The sequence below is a fragment of the Alligator mississippiensis genome, chromosome 5, assembly GCF_030867095.1.
Source record: "Alligator mississippiensis isolate rAllMis1 chromosome 5, rAllMis1, whole genome shotgun sequence".
NCBI lineage: Eukaryota > Metazoa > Chordata > Crocodylia > Alligatoridae > Alligator > Alligator mississippiensis.
The window spans coordinates 171,082,074-171,098,448 of record NC_081828.1 but is presented as its reverse complement, the minus strand read 5'-3'; the positions used below and the strand labels follow the sequence as shown (position 1 = coordinate 171,098,448).

At 44.2% G+C, this 16,375-nt stretch overlaps 1 protein-coding gene across 3 annotated transcripts in view; it reads right to left on the bottom strand.

The window, feature by feature from the left end:
• COL28A1 (collagen type XXVIII alpha 1 chain) overlaps positions 1 to 16,375 on the bottom strand; it is a 189,983-nt gene that overhangs the window by 67,754 nt on the left and 105,854 nt on the right. For all 3 annotated transcript variants that reach the window (XM_019498073.2, XM_019498072.2, XM_059728975.1), the window contains exons 19-23: positions 16,214 to 16,285; positions 14,736 to 14,804; positions 14,208 to 14,279; positions 12,657 to 12,725; positions 4,761 to 4,829 (exon numbers count right to left, since the gene is read on the bottom strand). In XM_019498073.2, the coding sequence (XP_019353618.2) occupies positions 4,761 to 4,829; positions 12,657 to 12,725; positions 14,208 to 14,279; positions 14,736 to 14,804; positions 16,214 to 16,285 (351 nt within the window). The remainder of the gene's footprint in view (positions 1 to 4,760; positions 4,830 to 12,656; positions 12,726 to 14,207; positions 14,280 to 14,735; positions 14,805 to 16,213; positions 16,286 to 16,375) is intronic.

The window sequence follows — 16,375 nt, the reverse complement described above, 5'->3', positions numbered from 1 at the left end:
CGTCAGTGTAACAAAGCCATCAGCAAAGCTAACTGCACTTTATCATGCATCAGCAGATGCATGACAAACAGAACCAAGGAGGTGATACTTCCCCTCTATTGGGCACTGGTCAGACCACAGTTTGAATACTGCGCGCAGTTTTGGGCGCCACACTTCAAGAGGGATGCGGATAACCTGGAGAGGGTCCAGAGAAGGGCCACCTGTATGGTTAAGGGCTTACAGGCCAAGCCCTATGAGGAGAGACTAGGGCACCTGGACCTCTTCAGCCTCCGCAAGAGAAGGTTGAGAGGCGACCTTGTGGCTGCCTATAAATTCATCATGGGGGCGCAGAAGGGAATTGGTGAGGCTCTAGTCATCAAGGTGCCCCTGGGGGTCAAAAGAAATAATGGCCACAAGCTAGCAGAGAGCAGATTTAGACTGGACATTAGGAGGAACTTCTTCACAGTTCAAGTGGCCAAAATCTGGAATGGACTCCCAAGGGAGGTGGTGCTCTCCCCTACCCTGGGGGTCTTCAAGAAGAGGTTAGATATGCATCTGGCTGGGGTCATCTGAACCCAGTACTCTTTCCTGCCTATGCAGGGGGTCGGACTCGATGATCTATTGAGGTCCCTTCTGACCCTAACATCTATGAATCTATGAAAAGCTTAGCAAGTGAAAGAGCATGGGGAGAGACCTGAAAGAATGGTCTAAGAGCTGGGAAAACTACCCTAAGGGTACTGTACTATCTTTTACTAGGCAACTCAAGACCTGAAGAGAATAGGAACTACATCAAAACAGCATAGTGGGCTAGATGGACAGCTCTTGTGTCAAACAGTGACTGAAAATGGATGCTAAAGGGGTTAGTGAAGAAGGCACATCAAGAATTTTTCACCCCCTATCCCTCTGCCCCTACAGCTTCCAACATTCTATTTGTGGGTCTTCAGCAAAGGCTGTGGAAGGCTCTGTAAGCCCCTGCACCAAAAGATGAATCTGGATTTTTACATCAGAAGGAGAAGAGGTTAGTGTAGCTTCACTAGTCAGTTAATTGTGTCATGTTATTAATGCCCTGGAATATAATTTGCTGAAGTGTTTGTCTTCTCACTGCTGTAACTGAGCTCAGCCCAGATGTGATTTGAACACAAAAAAGTGCTATGCAATACTGAAAAACCAGGTCCTATGCTTCTCAGATTTGGTCCTCAAAATTAGAGGATATTTCACCCTTAAGCTAGGGACAGACATTACACATAAACCAGTTTAAGTGATCAGAAACTGGTTTAAACCTATAACAGAACAAATACGCAGTGCACATAAACCAGTTTGAAAATGGCTGAAACTGGTTTGAGATGAACCTGGTTGAATGTAGTATCAGACTGAACTGATTTGGGTCAGACCGGTTTATGCAATGTCTGCCCCAGACCCCTTGCTGGCTTAAGATAAACCACACACCCCCAGCATTCCAGCATGCTGTCTGGGCTGGGCAGGGCTCTCTGCTCCACGGCAGGGCTGGCCCCTCCCCTCTGCTCCCTGGCTGCAGCTCCAGAGAGTGCAGGCTGTTTCCCCCCTCCCCTCACCACTCCCTGTTAAGCAGAAATCCCCCGCTCCCCTCTGCCTTGCTGAGGAGGTGTCTGTGTATCAGCTAGCAGACCACATGCTGGCTACAGTCCTGCAGAATCAACAAGTAGCTGGTAATGTCCCTCTGTTTTCTTAATTGGGTGATAAACACTGTTATCAATTCCCTGCTGGGCTAATCGGAGCATCCTGTGAGCCTGGCCACGCCCCCCCCCCCAGCTCCATGCTATGGAAGGAAGGGAGGGCTGCTCTAGGCCCCTGCTGCCTTCTAGCCTGAGCAACTGCAGGCATGTGCCTGCATTTCTGGGATGTCTGTCTGGTCACAAAACTGATTTAGCTTAGCCGGATTAGACTAACCTGCAAAGATTGAACCAATTCAGGCTTTTTGAATGTCTGTCCTTAGCCTTGATGTTTCTTGCACCTAAATTTATTCCCACTTCCAGCAATAACAAATTCATGTCATCTGTGAAGTGTTCAGACAAGAGAGAATGAGAATCAACCAAAAGTCCATGAGGGGAAAAAGTCTGTACTCGCACCAGTAAGACAGACATGAAGCTACACACAGAACAATGAGGAGAAAGCAAAATAATGAATAGCTGCTAGTTAAGTAAGCACCTGCCATTCTCTACACTGAACTAGGGCAGAGGTTTAGTGGGTGAAACTGTACTTATTTATATGTAATTAATCTACATGTCACTTAAAACTGTCATAGAGCTGCCCAATGTGTTGACACAGAGGCTTGATTATATTGAGCACAGACTATATTCCAGTAGTTTACTCAGGGTTAGATGGTCACTAATCCAGCACCCCGTCTATACCTGCCCCATAACACTGAGTTGAACTGAAGTGCAGCCACAGGGGAGGTGCAGTTTTGTTCCTCTTTCTGTCTTTGTGGAATAATCCCATTTAGTGTTAGAGCCAATTCATTCCTGCCCCTCCAGCTATTCACTTGACACTGAGACCTAATGTAGTACTGTGCCTTTCCTGGCCCCCAGGACCCAAGGCACTGCCCCAAGGTCCATACCAACCAAGCTGTGTCTGGGACTTGATGGGGAAGGCGGGCTATAACAGAGCCTGCTTCTTCCTGGAGCCACTCTGTGCCTATCCTCACCACACCAATATGCATTTTCTGAGCTCAGTTTCCCCCCCACTCCACTTATAATTCCACGAGCCCCTACAATACCATGAACAACCCCTTTTCCTTATAAATATCCTCTTTGCCAGGCATGCCATGTAGCAGCCCTGCTGTATTATAATGTATATACCCCACAGAGGTTGAATTAAGGTTATATAGGCAAACTTAATTTTGGCACTTAATACTTTTGAGCACCTGATTTTGCAATATTATTATTTCTTACTGTTTTTATATAATAAACTACTAAAGTGAATTCTGAGAGAAGAAGATAGAAAATAAAATAAATATAACATTTTAAAATAATATGAATCTTTATGCACAGTTTGGCAATGGTATTAAAATAAGTGTTGTAACAACTTGCATTCATGAGTGCAGCTACAAAATGCAGTGTTGCCAGTTCATAATTTTATCATGAATTTTGTAACATTAGATGCTTGTTTTAAAGCACTAGCAACTGGAATCACGAAACTTCACAAGAATCGGTTTTCATCAAACATGTAAACATCCAATCATCATGGTAACAGATAAAAACTTTAAAAAAAAAAATGAATGAGTGGAAAGACTCTAAAACTACTTTAAGATGGAGCTTGACATGTGGGGTATTTTTAAAAACCTTCCTAACTTTGAAACTTAACTTGTACTGTATTTTTGAATGCTTAAGAATGGCAATACTGCAGGACTCAAGCTGTTTGACCCTCATCAAAATTTCTAAGCATTGACAGTTCTTAGTGATAGGGATAAAATCCATGGGAATGAGGCAAAGACCATCTGAGATAAATTCAAGAATATATCCTCCCATGGAATAAGGCATACCTCTTATATGAGGTATGCAAAACAGGGTTTTTTTTTATTTATTCTTAATTCATAAATAATACATAATTTCTGAAGTGATCAAAAGTATATAAAAGTATATAAAAAACATATACAAAAAGTAGCTTATTCCAAACCAAATCTATAAAGAAATGAGGTATCTGGCAGTTCAGGCTTTTTCAGGCTTCATCCAAACATTACACTGCACAAACATTAAACACGAAATACTTCTTGGGTGCATCTACACAAGACACTTTACTGTACAGTAGAGCAAATTACTGCTTATTAAGCATCTGCATCTACACATGCAGACTCTACACATCTACACATGCAGACAGTAATTTGCTCTACTTGTCAGTTAATTTGCTACCTGCAAACACAAGTAGCAAATCAATTGCATAGTAATTTTTGCGCAGTAAGTCACATGTAGAAGGCTGACTGGGAGCAAATTTCTTCCTGGGAGCCTGGATTGCTCCCTACCCCCAGGTACTGCCTGCTGCCAGGGTAGGATCTGCCACCAGAGCCTAGGCAGGGACAATGTCCCCCTGCCCCAGCTGCAGGGAGCAGCCAGCCCCCACTCCGCAATCATGGAGTGGGGGCAGGAAGCAATCTTCCAGCCAGCTCTGGGCTCCCTGTGTGGGCAGTGATGGGCATGGGGCTGGGAAAGATCTGCGGGGCTGGGACCTGGCCTTGACTGGGACAGTTCCCAGCCAACCCTGGGCTGCACGGAAAAGTCTGCATGTGCAGCATGGAGGTGGCTGGGGACTGTCCTGTTTCAGGCAGTCCCCAGCCAGCTCCAGGGGCAGAGGGTGTCCCAGTTAAGGGCAGGTCCCAGCCCCACAATCAGGGGCAGAGGGCTTGGAAAGAACTGCAGGGGAGTGAGAGGTCCCAGACCTCTGCCCTGATCTGCTGGTGAGGTAGTTAGCAGTGAACGCCCAATCAGGGAACCAGGGCCAGGATCTCCTTGCTTTTGGGGTAGGGGGACACTGTTCCCACCCAGGCTTTGCCACCAGAGCCTGCCCTGGAGCCTAGAGCTCCTCCTGGCTGCTGCACGGGGCAGTGCATGGTCAGAGGGGGCTGGAGCAGACTACTGTCAGGAGCAGCAAATCTGCTCCCAAATGGGCACATGTATAGATGCCTGCCATGGCAGGTTTACTCCAGAATAAATTACTCCAGAGTAAACCTATCTAGCAGCCTTTGCACGTGTAGATGCACCCCTTGCATTTCTTCTTTTTCCATCTCTTCTTTGAACTACCAAGCTACATACCTTTGGTCCCATTATTGAATTTCCAGGGATTCCATCCTCTCCCTTTTGCCCGATAGGTCCTGGATCTCCCTGCACACAAAATTTTTTCATTATTTACAGTTTTCATTCTAAAGCAGCTTTAGATTTTCATATACTTTTGGTAGTAAAATGATAATGACTCAATCTACTTAGGAAGCCACCAATATTTTTCAGAAAAGTTTTCTGGTCTCCTTTACTCTTTTGCTTGTGAAACAAATTTCAAATGCTTAGAAATCGTATTATACCTTGAAGATTGCATTTGAAGACCAAGTGTTTTAAAAATGTGCTAATTATATGATGGGTCTGTGGTTTCTGCCAAAGTAAGCAAGGATATGTGGTCTCTTCCAGAAAGAGTTGTTGGTGCCAGGTCAGCACAATTTTTCTTCTTTCAGAAATCCTGCAAGAGGACAAGAGTAGCCCAAACCGTGGCTAGTTTTGGCCGTAGCAGGAGTATGGCAATGAAGCCCAGGAGGGCATCCAGATGAGCACAGTTGTGCAGTATGTGGTTCTGTAAACACATTGTCTGCTAAGGAGAGGCTGAGGCAATTCGACTTATTTAGTCTGCAGAAGAGAAGAGCGAGGGGGGAATTGATAGCAGAGTTCTGGTTCCACAAAGAATAGAGCTAGACTTCTCAGCAGCGACAGATAACAGAACAAGGAGCAATGGTCTCAAGTTGCAGCAAAGGGAGGTTTAGGAAAAACTCTCCCACAAGGAGAGTCTTGAAGCACTGGAACGAGTTACCTAGAGAGGTGGTGGAATCTCCTTCCTTGGAGGTTTTTAAGGCCCGGCTTGACAAAGCCCTGGCTGGAATGATCTAGTTGGAGATTGTCCTGTTTTGGGCAGTGGATTGGGTTACATGACCTCCCTTCCAACCCTAATTTTCTATAATTTTAAGACTAACAAACTAGGGTCAGACGCCTAAAAAATAAAGAGCCTTAGCTAAATCGATTTATAGAATCATAGAAGTAGGGTTGGAAGGGACCTTGTAGATCTACAGGTCCGACTCCCTGCCTGGGCAGAAAGAAAACTGGGCTCAAATGACCCCAGCCAGGTAGGTATCAAGCCGCTTCTTAAAGACCCCCAGGGTAGGAGTCAGCACCACTTCCCTTGGAAGTTGGTTCCAGATCCTAGCCACCCTAACTGTGAAGTAGTTCCTATGGATGTCTAATTTAAACCTACTATCCAACAACTTGTGGCTATTATTCCTTGTTATCCTGGGGGGCGCTAGGGGAAACAAGGTCTCCCCCAAACCCTTCTGGTCCCCCCTGGTGAGTTTGTAGACAGTCACCAGGTCCCCCCTCAGCCTTCTCTTGTGAAGGCTGAACAGGTTCAGGTCCCGTAGCCTCCCATTGTAGGGTCTGCCCTGCTGTCCTCGGATCATGCAGATGGCCCTCCTCTGGACCCTCTCAATGTTGTCCACATCCCTCTTGAAGTGAAGTGGGATGCCCAGAACTGGACACAGTACTCCAGCTGTGGCCTGACCAGTGTTGCGTAGAGGGGGAGGATCACCTCCTTGGACCTACTTGAGATGCATTCCTTGACCTCTTTCCCAGGGCCATTAAAATCTGGTTCCATCCGGTTCCAAAAGTTCCCATGAACCAATGAAATTTTTAAATAAAACCAGAGTCCAATTATTAGCATGTCAAATCAATCATCTATAAATGTTGGGCCTAGGGAAAGCAATAAGTCGGACCTTTTCCAAAGCTTGGCAGGAAAAAAACACAGCAAGAGTCCCCAGGAAAACAGAGATGTCTGACCAGCAGCCCTGTTATTCCTAAATCCAAAACTGTGCAATTCATTGTCTTTATTAGTACTAATAAGTCTTTGCCATTCCATATCCTAATAAAGCTTTTGAATTGTGACTAGAATGGTTTATTGATCAATTAATCTCATTCCTAACCACAGGTCCATTCAAAAGGTAACAGTCTGTGGGCTCAGATTTGAGGTGCTACTTGCATAATTCTTCAACAGGGCAGTATCCCGTCAAAAGCTATATTTCTTTCTTTTTGAAATATTGCACAAAAAAAGTGTTTAGCAGAACATCTTAGATGTTTTCTAGCAAAATAACCAACCTTTTTGGAACAAGAGCATTTTCTCTTCATACATTCTGAATGAAGGTGGCACTGTCAGCTGAGGGTGAGGGAAGAAGAGGTCTTTGCAAAACCATGTCAACAGTTCTGTCACAAGCTGCAAAACCAGGCTCCAAGGTGTGCCATCTCATAGCTCAGGAAAAGGCAGGAAGACTTAATTTCAACTCAAAAGTGCTTTATTTCAACTGTTAACACACACACAAGGATAGCTAACAACTTTCTGTTGATGTTATCAGTCAGCCCTCAGGGAGGGAGTTAACCCTTACTACTCCACAAGGATACCTCCTGTGCCCCTATCACACCACTCAAAGAATGGCAAACTAAATCGGAGAGAAAGGAAGCCATATATTTATTTAAAGGTAAAAGAAATTGGAAATAAATAACTTCAAGTAGATCATTACCCTGTCTATAATGACCAGAAAAAACTCTATGCTTACGCCTCGTGGATCCCACCGTCAAAACTAGACAATGTCTGAACGTTTAAGAAGTGATTAAACTGCTGGCATGATTAAACAGTTCCTTAGAGCTGCCTAGAAAAAAAAGATGAAGCTTTCCTTAAAAAAAAATTAAAAAAAAAAATCACAAAGGAAAACTTTCTGAAGTACTTAAAAACCCTTAAATTTAGACATAATTCTGTTAGCAAGTCATGGTCAGCTTCACATTTTGCTCATATGAGTAGTCCTATAACATCAAATTGTTCACTTGAATAAAGTGAACAGGATTTGACTCTAACAATGTAATATCTAATACTTGCTTTGCAATAACACCTGCAGGCCCTGTGGCCCTGAGATCCATGTTGGAAATGCTTATTGCAATGAGTCAAAAGCTTTCATTGACTCTGGTCTGTAGGGAACTACTATAACATTCAGGAAGACACAGCCTTTGAGACGCTGACATGACCACATCTAGTATTGCCTTAATGAGAAAAATGTAGGCTTATTCTAATGTGATTAAAACATAAAATGGATAGGGGATGGATTTTAAAGAAGATAGCTGCTATTTAGAAGCACAGAGTTTGAAGGATCATCAAATGCAATCCTCTTTACAGATGGCCACACTGTTCCTATACCTCCTCCCAGACAGCTGCCTAAACAACCTCTTCTTGAAACCTCCAATTACGGTGATGCCATAATTTCCCTGGGAAACTTGTTCTACTGTCCTACTCTTCTCACTGTTAAAAAGATGTCCCTGAGAATTTATCAAAATTCCTCTTTGCTACAATTTAAACACGTCGCTTCATATCCTGCTGTCTGTGGAAAGGGAAGGAACTCCAGTTCTCCCTCTTTTATGGCAGCCTTTCAAATATTTGAAAGTCACTATCATATCCCCCCCACTTAGATTCTTTTCTCTAGACTAAACATACCTAGTACTCTTGACTTTCTCTCATGGAATTTGTATTTCAACTTTTTGGCTTGGTTGTTGAATAGTATAATGCAATAATCTCCCAAGTCTTATATACAGTGCTTCTGTTAACAAAGCCCTGAATCATTTGCTTTTTGTGGCAGCATCACAATGCTTACTCATGCAGTTTCAGACACCATAATACTTCTCAGCAAAATTACTGCCTGCCCTAGATCATTATCCCCGTTCTGCATATTCTCTAGATATAGCGCCTTACCTTCACCTATGGTGAATTTCATTTTCTTGTCTAGTGCCCAGTTCTCCAATTTATCAAGATTTTTCTGAATCATAATCCTATCCTGTCAGAGTTTTTGCAGTCTCTTCGTTTTGTGTCATCTGCAAACTTGGTCAATAAGCTCTTTAATCTCACATGCAAGTCATTAACAACAGTGTTTTAAAACACCTGTCTCAGAATAGATCCTTATGTCTACTACATTCCCCTTATCCACTAAGCTAGTAGTCTTGACAAAACAATTAAATCAAATTGGTTTGGTGTGATTTTGTTTTTAACAAAAAAAAAATGTTGACTTGATGATCATCCCTTTATCCTCTTAATTTCAGAGGAGGAAATTAAACCACAGCCACAATGGAAAATATGTATACTTTTGTGGATGAAAAAGTGTATTCATGATCCAGGATGGTGTTAAATAACCTCCATGTTGAATAACTGATTTGCAATGCTGGCATCCTCCAGTCATCTCACCCAACCTCACCCCTGGAATTCAGCCCACCTTTGAATAGTCTTGCCCCCATCCACAGAAGGGAATCATGAACACATGAAGGGTATATCAGTTAACCAAGATGTAACTTTTCTTCTTCAAATGCAGGTAGCAACTTTAACTGCTGAGTAGTTACTGCACAGTAAGGCATATGTAGACAGCCAATGGGGAGCAAATTTGCTTCCAGTCAACTATGCAGCAGAGGCAGGAGATTGCTCCCAGCCCCCGGGAACTTTCTATTGCTGGGGTGGGCTCCGGTGGTAGAGCCCAGGCTGGGACAATGTCCCCCTGCCTTGACAGCAGGGAGATCTCAGCTCCAGCTCTTGATCGTGGAGCTGGGGCTGGGGGATTGCTCTCTGCCCCCAGAAGCTGCCTGCTGCCAGGGCAGGCCCTGGTGGCAGAGTCTGAGCTGGGATAATTTCCTCCTGCCCCAGCAGCAGGAAGCTCCCAGCCCTGGTTCGATGATCACTCACCCCAGCAGCAGGTAGCTCCTGGGGGCAATCTCACAGCTGCTGCTCTGATCACAGAGCTGGGACTGAGAACTCCCTGCTCAGGAAGAATTCCTCACCCAGCCTGGAACTGGCTGGGGCTTTCCCGAGACTGGGACAGTTGCCAGCCAGACCCAGGCTGAGCAGGGGAGTCTGCACTTGGAGCCTGGAGCTGGCTGGTGACTGTCCCAGACTATTCTGGCTGGCTGGGAACTGTCTCCAGGCTGCTCCCTTTGGGAGGAAATCTGCTCCTAAATGCCTGCTTATGTGGATGCCTGCCCAGGATGTGTTTACTTCCCAGTAAATTACTGTAGAATAAACCCATCTAGTAGCATTTGCATGTGTAGACATGCCCAGGGTCCATCAACTCTCATGTGTGTTTCCATGACCTTTATCTCTGGATGCTAAATCACCTCTCTAGACAGTGGCCACAAGTTGTAAATTGATATGTGATATTTGTAATTTCATTGCAACATTTAATTCTTGTCCTTATTCCTTATTAAATTAAAGTCAGACTTCCAGAATGCCGTAAGAATGGTAATGTATCTAGTGGGCTTTTTTGTCTATCTTATCCCAAGGGAAAAAATTCCTGATCCAAAAATCTTAGTCCAACCTGTCTGTCTCAGAAATGCAGTTCAAACTATACCTCTAATTATAGGGCAGGGAGGCAGAGATGCTTCTCTGAATACCCCTGAGCTTGTCTGATCTTGGAAGTTCTGGGTATGGTTAGCAACCGGATAGGAGACCACTTGGAATCCCAAGAGCAGTACATACAAACCAAGGAGTTGTGGCTGAATACTTGATGAACACTATACCATTGCACCAATGAGTGAATCTGTGACAGGACTTTACTCAGCCCAGCTGTCACTGCTGAGCTGATGAAAAGGAATAAAAGGAAAGGACAGGGTGGAACAGCAGCCATTGGCACATGGTTTCATTGGCTGTTTCATGGTTTCAGGTCTTCCCTAAAAGAAGGGAGGAGTTAATATGAATTTTCTTCTTTTCTCAGCATAGCCACTAGAAGCAGTAAGACAGAGACTCAGCAGTTGTCTTGCCTCTGACTAGGCACAACTCTATCTGCACTTAGTAAAGGAAGGGCATGAGGCACACAATAGCCAAACCTAGGAATAACGACCATGATTTGACAGAGAGTAGATTCAGGCTAGATATCAGGAGGCACTACTTCACAGTCAGGGCAGTTAGGATCTGGAACCAACTTCCAAGGGAAGTGGTACTCGCTTCTACCCTGGGGGTCTTCAGAGGGAGGCTAGATAGACACCTTGTTGGGGTCGTTTGACCCCAGCATCCTTTCCTGCCCATGGCAAGGGGTCGGACTTGATGATCTGCTCAGGTCCCTTCCGACCCTACCAACTATCAAATTATTCTTACTTTTCTTTCCTCCTCTCAAAACCCCAAGGATTATTTCCCACCCTCCTTCCTTGTCAGTCTGGTTTAATATCCTGGTGTTTCCTGCTGAGATGGGAGGAATGGCATTTTATTACAAAATTTAAAAAACAAACATCTGTGTTCTTTCAATGTACATATAAAGCTTCTGGATCATTTGAACAAAATATGCCTTCAGTTAAATTACACTTTATTATGGCACAAATCATGGTATAACAGATGGTCATTAGTCTGCATTAAACAAAGAGGGTCAAGTTCCACCCCTGTCCAATTACTGCAATTTTTATTGCATTAACTTCAGCTGAGATTAAAAAGTATTACTGGGTATGTCTACACAAGACACTTTACCATGCAGTTGACTAATTGACTGAGCAGTAAAATGTCACCGTCTACACATGCAGACACATACTGCCCAGTCAGTTAGTCAACTGTGAGGTTAATTCGCTACCTTTAGATGCATGTAGCAAGTTAACCACGGCATAGTGACTGCTTAGTAATCCATGCGTAGACAGGTGGCCAGGAGTAAATTTGCTCCTGGTCAGCCCGGGCAGCAGGAGAACAATCCCCCTCCCCCAGGTAGGAAATTGTTCCCTCCCCTGGGAGCTACCTGCTGCTGGGGTGGGCTCCAAGTTGGGAGTCCAGCTGGGACAATGTCCCCCTGCCCCAACAACAGGCAGCCCCCAGCTACGGCTCCAAGATTGTAGGGCTGTGTGAAGCTTCGGTTGCTGATTCGATTTGGTGGAGATTCAACCCAATTCGGTGACCAAATCTCCGAATCTGAATCGAATCAAAGGACCCTTTAATCTCTCTGAATTGAATCATAACCCTCCGAATCGATTTGGAAAGATTTGGCAATTTGGACATAGACACAGCTTTAAATGTTTTTTCTACCTACCTCTAGGTAGCAGGTGGCTCATGAGTGCTGCAATGCTGGGGCACATGGAGTATCCCATAGAAGCATGGGGGGCTCCCCAGCATGCTCAGCAGCAGACCTGGGAGTGGACCAGAAGCACTTCCGGTACACTTCGGGGTCTGCCAGGGAGCGTGCAGGGGGTACCCCCTGTGCTCCCCTGGTTCAGCAACTGGTGCCTTCTGGGTCTGGGGGGGCACCTGGAGTCCCCCTGTGGCTGATCGCTGAGCCGAGGGAGCATGGGGGGCCCCCCAGTGTGCTCCCCGGTGGACCCGGAAGTGGACCAGAAGTACTTCCAGTCCATTTCTGGGTTCGCTGCTGAGTGCGCAAGGGGACCCCCGCACTCCTATGGGACGCTCCATCCAGCATTGCAGCATTCATGAGCCATGCCTGGTACCTTGAGATATGTAGAAAAAACATTTAAAGCTGTGTCTATTTCTGAATTGCTGATTCTCCGAATCAGCATCGAATCTTCAGATTCAGCTGAATGTAATCAGGGACAGTGATCCAAATCAACAAATCAAAACACTGTTCTTGATTTGGGCCAAATCCAAATCAAATAGGATTTGCACACCCCTACAAGATAGCTCCCTGCCCCTGAGCTGCCTGTTCGGAGCTCAGAGCCTGGGCCTAGACAATGGCCCCCTGCCTCTGACAGCAGGCAGTTCCTGGGGGCAGGGAGTAATCTCCTAGCCCTGACTGATTGTGGAGCTGGGGCCTGAGGACAGTGTCCTGGCCAGGCTCGGAGCCCGCCCCAGCAGCAGGCAACTCTCAGGGAGCAGGAACAATTGCCCACCCTCAGCTGCAACTGCCAGGGCAGGGGGACATTATACAGTCTCCAGCAAACAAATCTCGGATGATTTACCTTTGGTCCAGGTGGTCCACGAGTAGATGGTCCAGGCGGTCCAATTGAACCTTTATATCCGGGCTCACCCTACAATAAAACAACTATAATCTCAATTTCAGTTTGAAGTGAATATTTACATATTTTTTGCGTTTACTTAACTTAATTTTCAATACTTTCACATAAGATAAAATAATCAAAACACATAAGATGGATTGAGAGAGACACCTAGGTTGCAATGAGTCTAATCTAGTTTGTACAAAAATTCTTTATCTTTAAATGTATTGATGACTGAGTTTCAAGCTTGAAACCAGCACTGATTCAAAGACTTATTTAAGAAAAATGGTTTATTTGAATTCAGTCTTTTGACTGACTGCTGCTTGCAAGAATTGTCGGAACAATATGAAATGTGATTTGAATTACTTTCCTGGTCAAAGCAGATATTTACTATACACAAAATCTACATTAAAAGAATGTTAAAGTTGCAAAGCCAAACACTCAAAAGTTAAGAAAGGCTAGAATTCCTGTTACCTGTGTCACAACCCAAGGGTGTGATTTTTGTTTGTGTGCACTTCGGCACTGCTAAATTATTTCCCGCCACTCGTAGCTTTCTTTGCAGGGTGCATTTCTAGGTTGCAAAAGAGAAATGCACGCTGCAAGGAGTTCCCACCATACGTATTCAAATTTGTGTCCCACTATTGGCCAGTTCTAAATTATTCCCACGTGGCGGCTAGCAATTGGCTTGCTAGCCATATAAGAGGCTTGAGCGGTTTCTGCCCAAGTTGGAAGACTCCACGACTATCAGGAGGAGGAGAACTTCACATCTCGTGAAGATCTCCAAGCGCTGCGGAGCCTATCGGACCCAGCGTGTATCTCAAGAAGGCTATAGGGGTCTGATCAACCTCTGGCCTCTCCCCATCGCCGCCTGATCCCTCGACGTACCCTTCCCTGCGCGCAAGTTCCACGGAGCCTAGCAAACTTTGTGTGAGTGTATCCAGAGCTCTGTCTGGGTTTGAGTCCTGCAGGTTTATCTTCCCGTCGCCGAAACCCCATTGCGATGTACTCTTGAGTTTTTTGTTCATCTTCCTGTCGCCGAAACCCCATTGCGACGTACCCTCATGTTCCACAGGTTTGAGCTTTGTTTTGTTTTGTAACTGCAACTCAAGCAAGTTTTCCTGCCTGCACCGCGACCATCTTTGGTGTAAGTAAAATAATCTTTAATCAACCACTAAGCGTCCATGCCTAATTCTAGTGTGCCGCCTGCCAACCCAGCATGTCCGGGCTGCTGGCCACAGCCCGCCATGCGAAAAACCCCCCAAGGGCCTCGGACCGCTCCCGGCCCGCACACTGTGCAACCTTAATTTAGCCTTCTTGAGTATAGGCAATAACAAAAAGGCTTTAATTATATGGTCATACAACATTTTCCTGAGGGTTTCTGCCTCATTCAGTACTTAGGATGAAAATATTTCTCTGTTTTTCCATCTTTCTATGAAAGTCTCATAGTATCAGAGTCTTGAGGAGGTGTTGATACAGTGTACCAAAAGATGGAATATAGAAAAAGAACAAACCTACTTTTGGTCCTGGAGATCCATGAGATCCTTTAGCACCTTCCAGTCCTGGGAATCCTTTTTCTCCTTTATCACCCTGATCAAAACATACCATCTTAGTTTGCATCACTGTAAAACTATTTTCATGTATGGTAGACAGTTTGTTTTAAAAGCACCAAGTGCCTTAGATGCCTAATTCCCATTTTTTGTGTCTTTGAATAAATCTTTGTAGACTCCTAAATTGATATTAGGTACCAAAAACTATGATTTCTCCTGAACACATTTACTCCCCACTGACTTCAGTGAAATTTTGAACTTAATTTTTAGTACTTGTGCTTTGTAAATATCTAAGCTTCCCTCACCATATGTACTCTTGTACCATCTGATCCTGCTGCACTTCTGCTGAGTTAAACCTTAACATCTCAAACATATAAACTGAGACTATTACTTGCATGAGACAAAAAAGAAATTAAAAATGTATGCCAGTCATTGAACTATCATTCAAATAATGATATATAACCTTGTTTTATTTCTTAAGTATGTATGCTCATACCTTTTGCCCAATATCTCCTTTTCCAGGTGGTCCATCTGGGCCTCTTATACCTGGTTGTCCTTTTTCCCCCTAAAAAGAATTATACGCATTATCACATTAGTAATTCTTATTTTATTGAGTGTGCTTCAGTCCTAGTCATTACATAAGCTTTTAGAACTGATTTGGATCAGTAAGCTTTTCCTTTACCAGGGCAGTATCCACACAAACCACAATGCTGTATTTTCTGTATCTACATAAAGCAACTTTCATTCTTGTTCTGAAGAATTTGCTTGAGATAACTGGAAATTTCACAGTGGGAAATTGTTTGAATTGAAATATTTCATGAGATCATGTTGATTTCATTAAATCTTCTGATGGAAAGATTTAAGATTTGTTTGTTGCTTGCCAGTGGTGTCCCTGTGCTAATAGCTCTGCCACAGGAAGCCTGGCAGCTCTGGAAGCCCTGGAAGTGCCAACTCATGGCAAGGATTCTAAGACTTTCTGTTATAGCACCAGGAAGCCCAGTTTGAGCTGAGATTTCTGAATTCTCTGTTTTTTGTAGCCTGCCAGGCAGGCAGACAGCACAGGGCAACTCAGCTTTTTAACTTTTTGAGAGACCGCATGTTGGTTCTCCCTGTCTAAACCCATGTGGTGAGAAATTAGGGGTTTTTTTCACATGGAATTTAGTTATGTGAAATTTCAAAGTTTTCCAAGGAATACCAATTCTAGGTTCCAGGCTATCCTACTGATTGACTATACAGATTTGGTGGGTTCCACCAGGGTTCCCCAGTGGCATAAAGTCTGAATAAGGGGTTGATTTTTGTGGCACAGGATATTTGTAACCCCATGGGATCAGGAAATCAAGTGCTGGTCAGCATATCCCACAAACAAGACATGGGCAAGCCAGCTAGAATGGTTGCAGATTTAATGCATTTCTCAGGATCTTTGGCTTTAATAGAAACTTATCCAGATTTTTAAACTGCCTAGTTCCAGCAAAACCACTGAGGGAGGACACATAATTCATCTCCCAGATGAACATCTGTCCATTGTAAATCCACCCCCATGGGAAGTATGTGATGCAACTTGCAATTAGGGTCCAAATTTAATCTTTTGTAGCCTAAACCTTTTGGCTGCTGACAGATGTTAAAAAAAAAACCCAACAAAAAAACAACAACACAAAAATGTGCTTTACTGGAAGAAGCTAAATTAGTTCAACCCAGCTCCATAGTGTCTGTATAGATTGGGTGCTTTAGCAGGGCTTTTATCTAATAGCTGATTCAATCAGCTATTAGATAAGTGCCAAAACCCCCCCACTAAAGCACCTGATCTATACAAATTTTGGGTGAGCTAGGTCCAGCTAACACAGTGCCTCTTCTGGGTATGTGCTGTGCTGCACTCAGCTCAGGAGCACATTGAGTTTGAAGTAAAGTGCTGTTTTTTCAGGGGGGGGGTTAAACATCTGTAAGCAGCCTTTATATACAGCAATCAAATCGGTTTACCTTTTCTCCTGAGTTTCCATCTAATCCTCGTATTCCTGGATTTCCTGGTTGTCCTGGTTCTCCTGAATCTCCCTTAGAAGTTTGATAAACATTAATTTCTCCGCAGCTTAGGAAGTTAATGCATTTTGGAAACTAAAGTTACATTTTAGTCCAGTTTGAGTT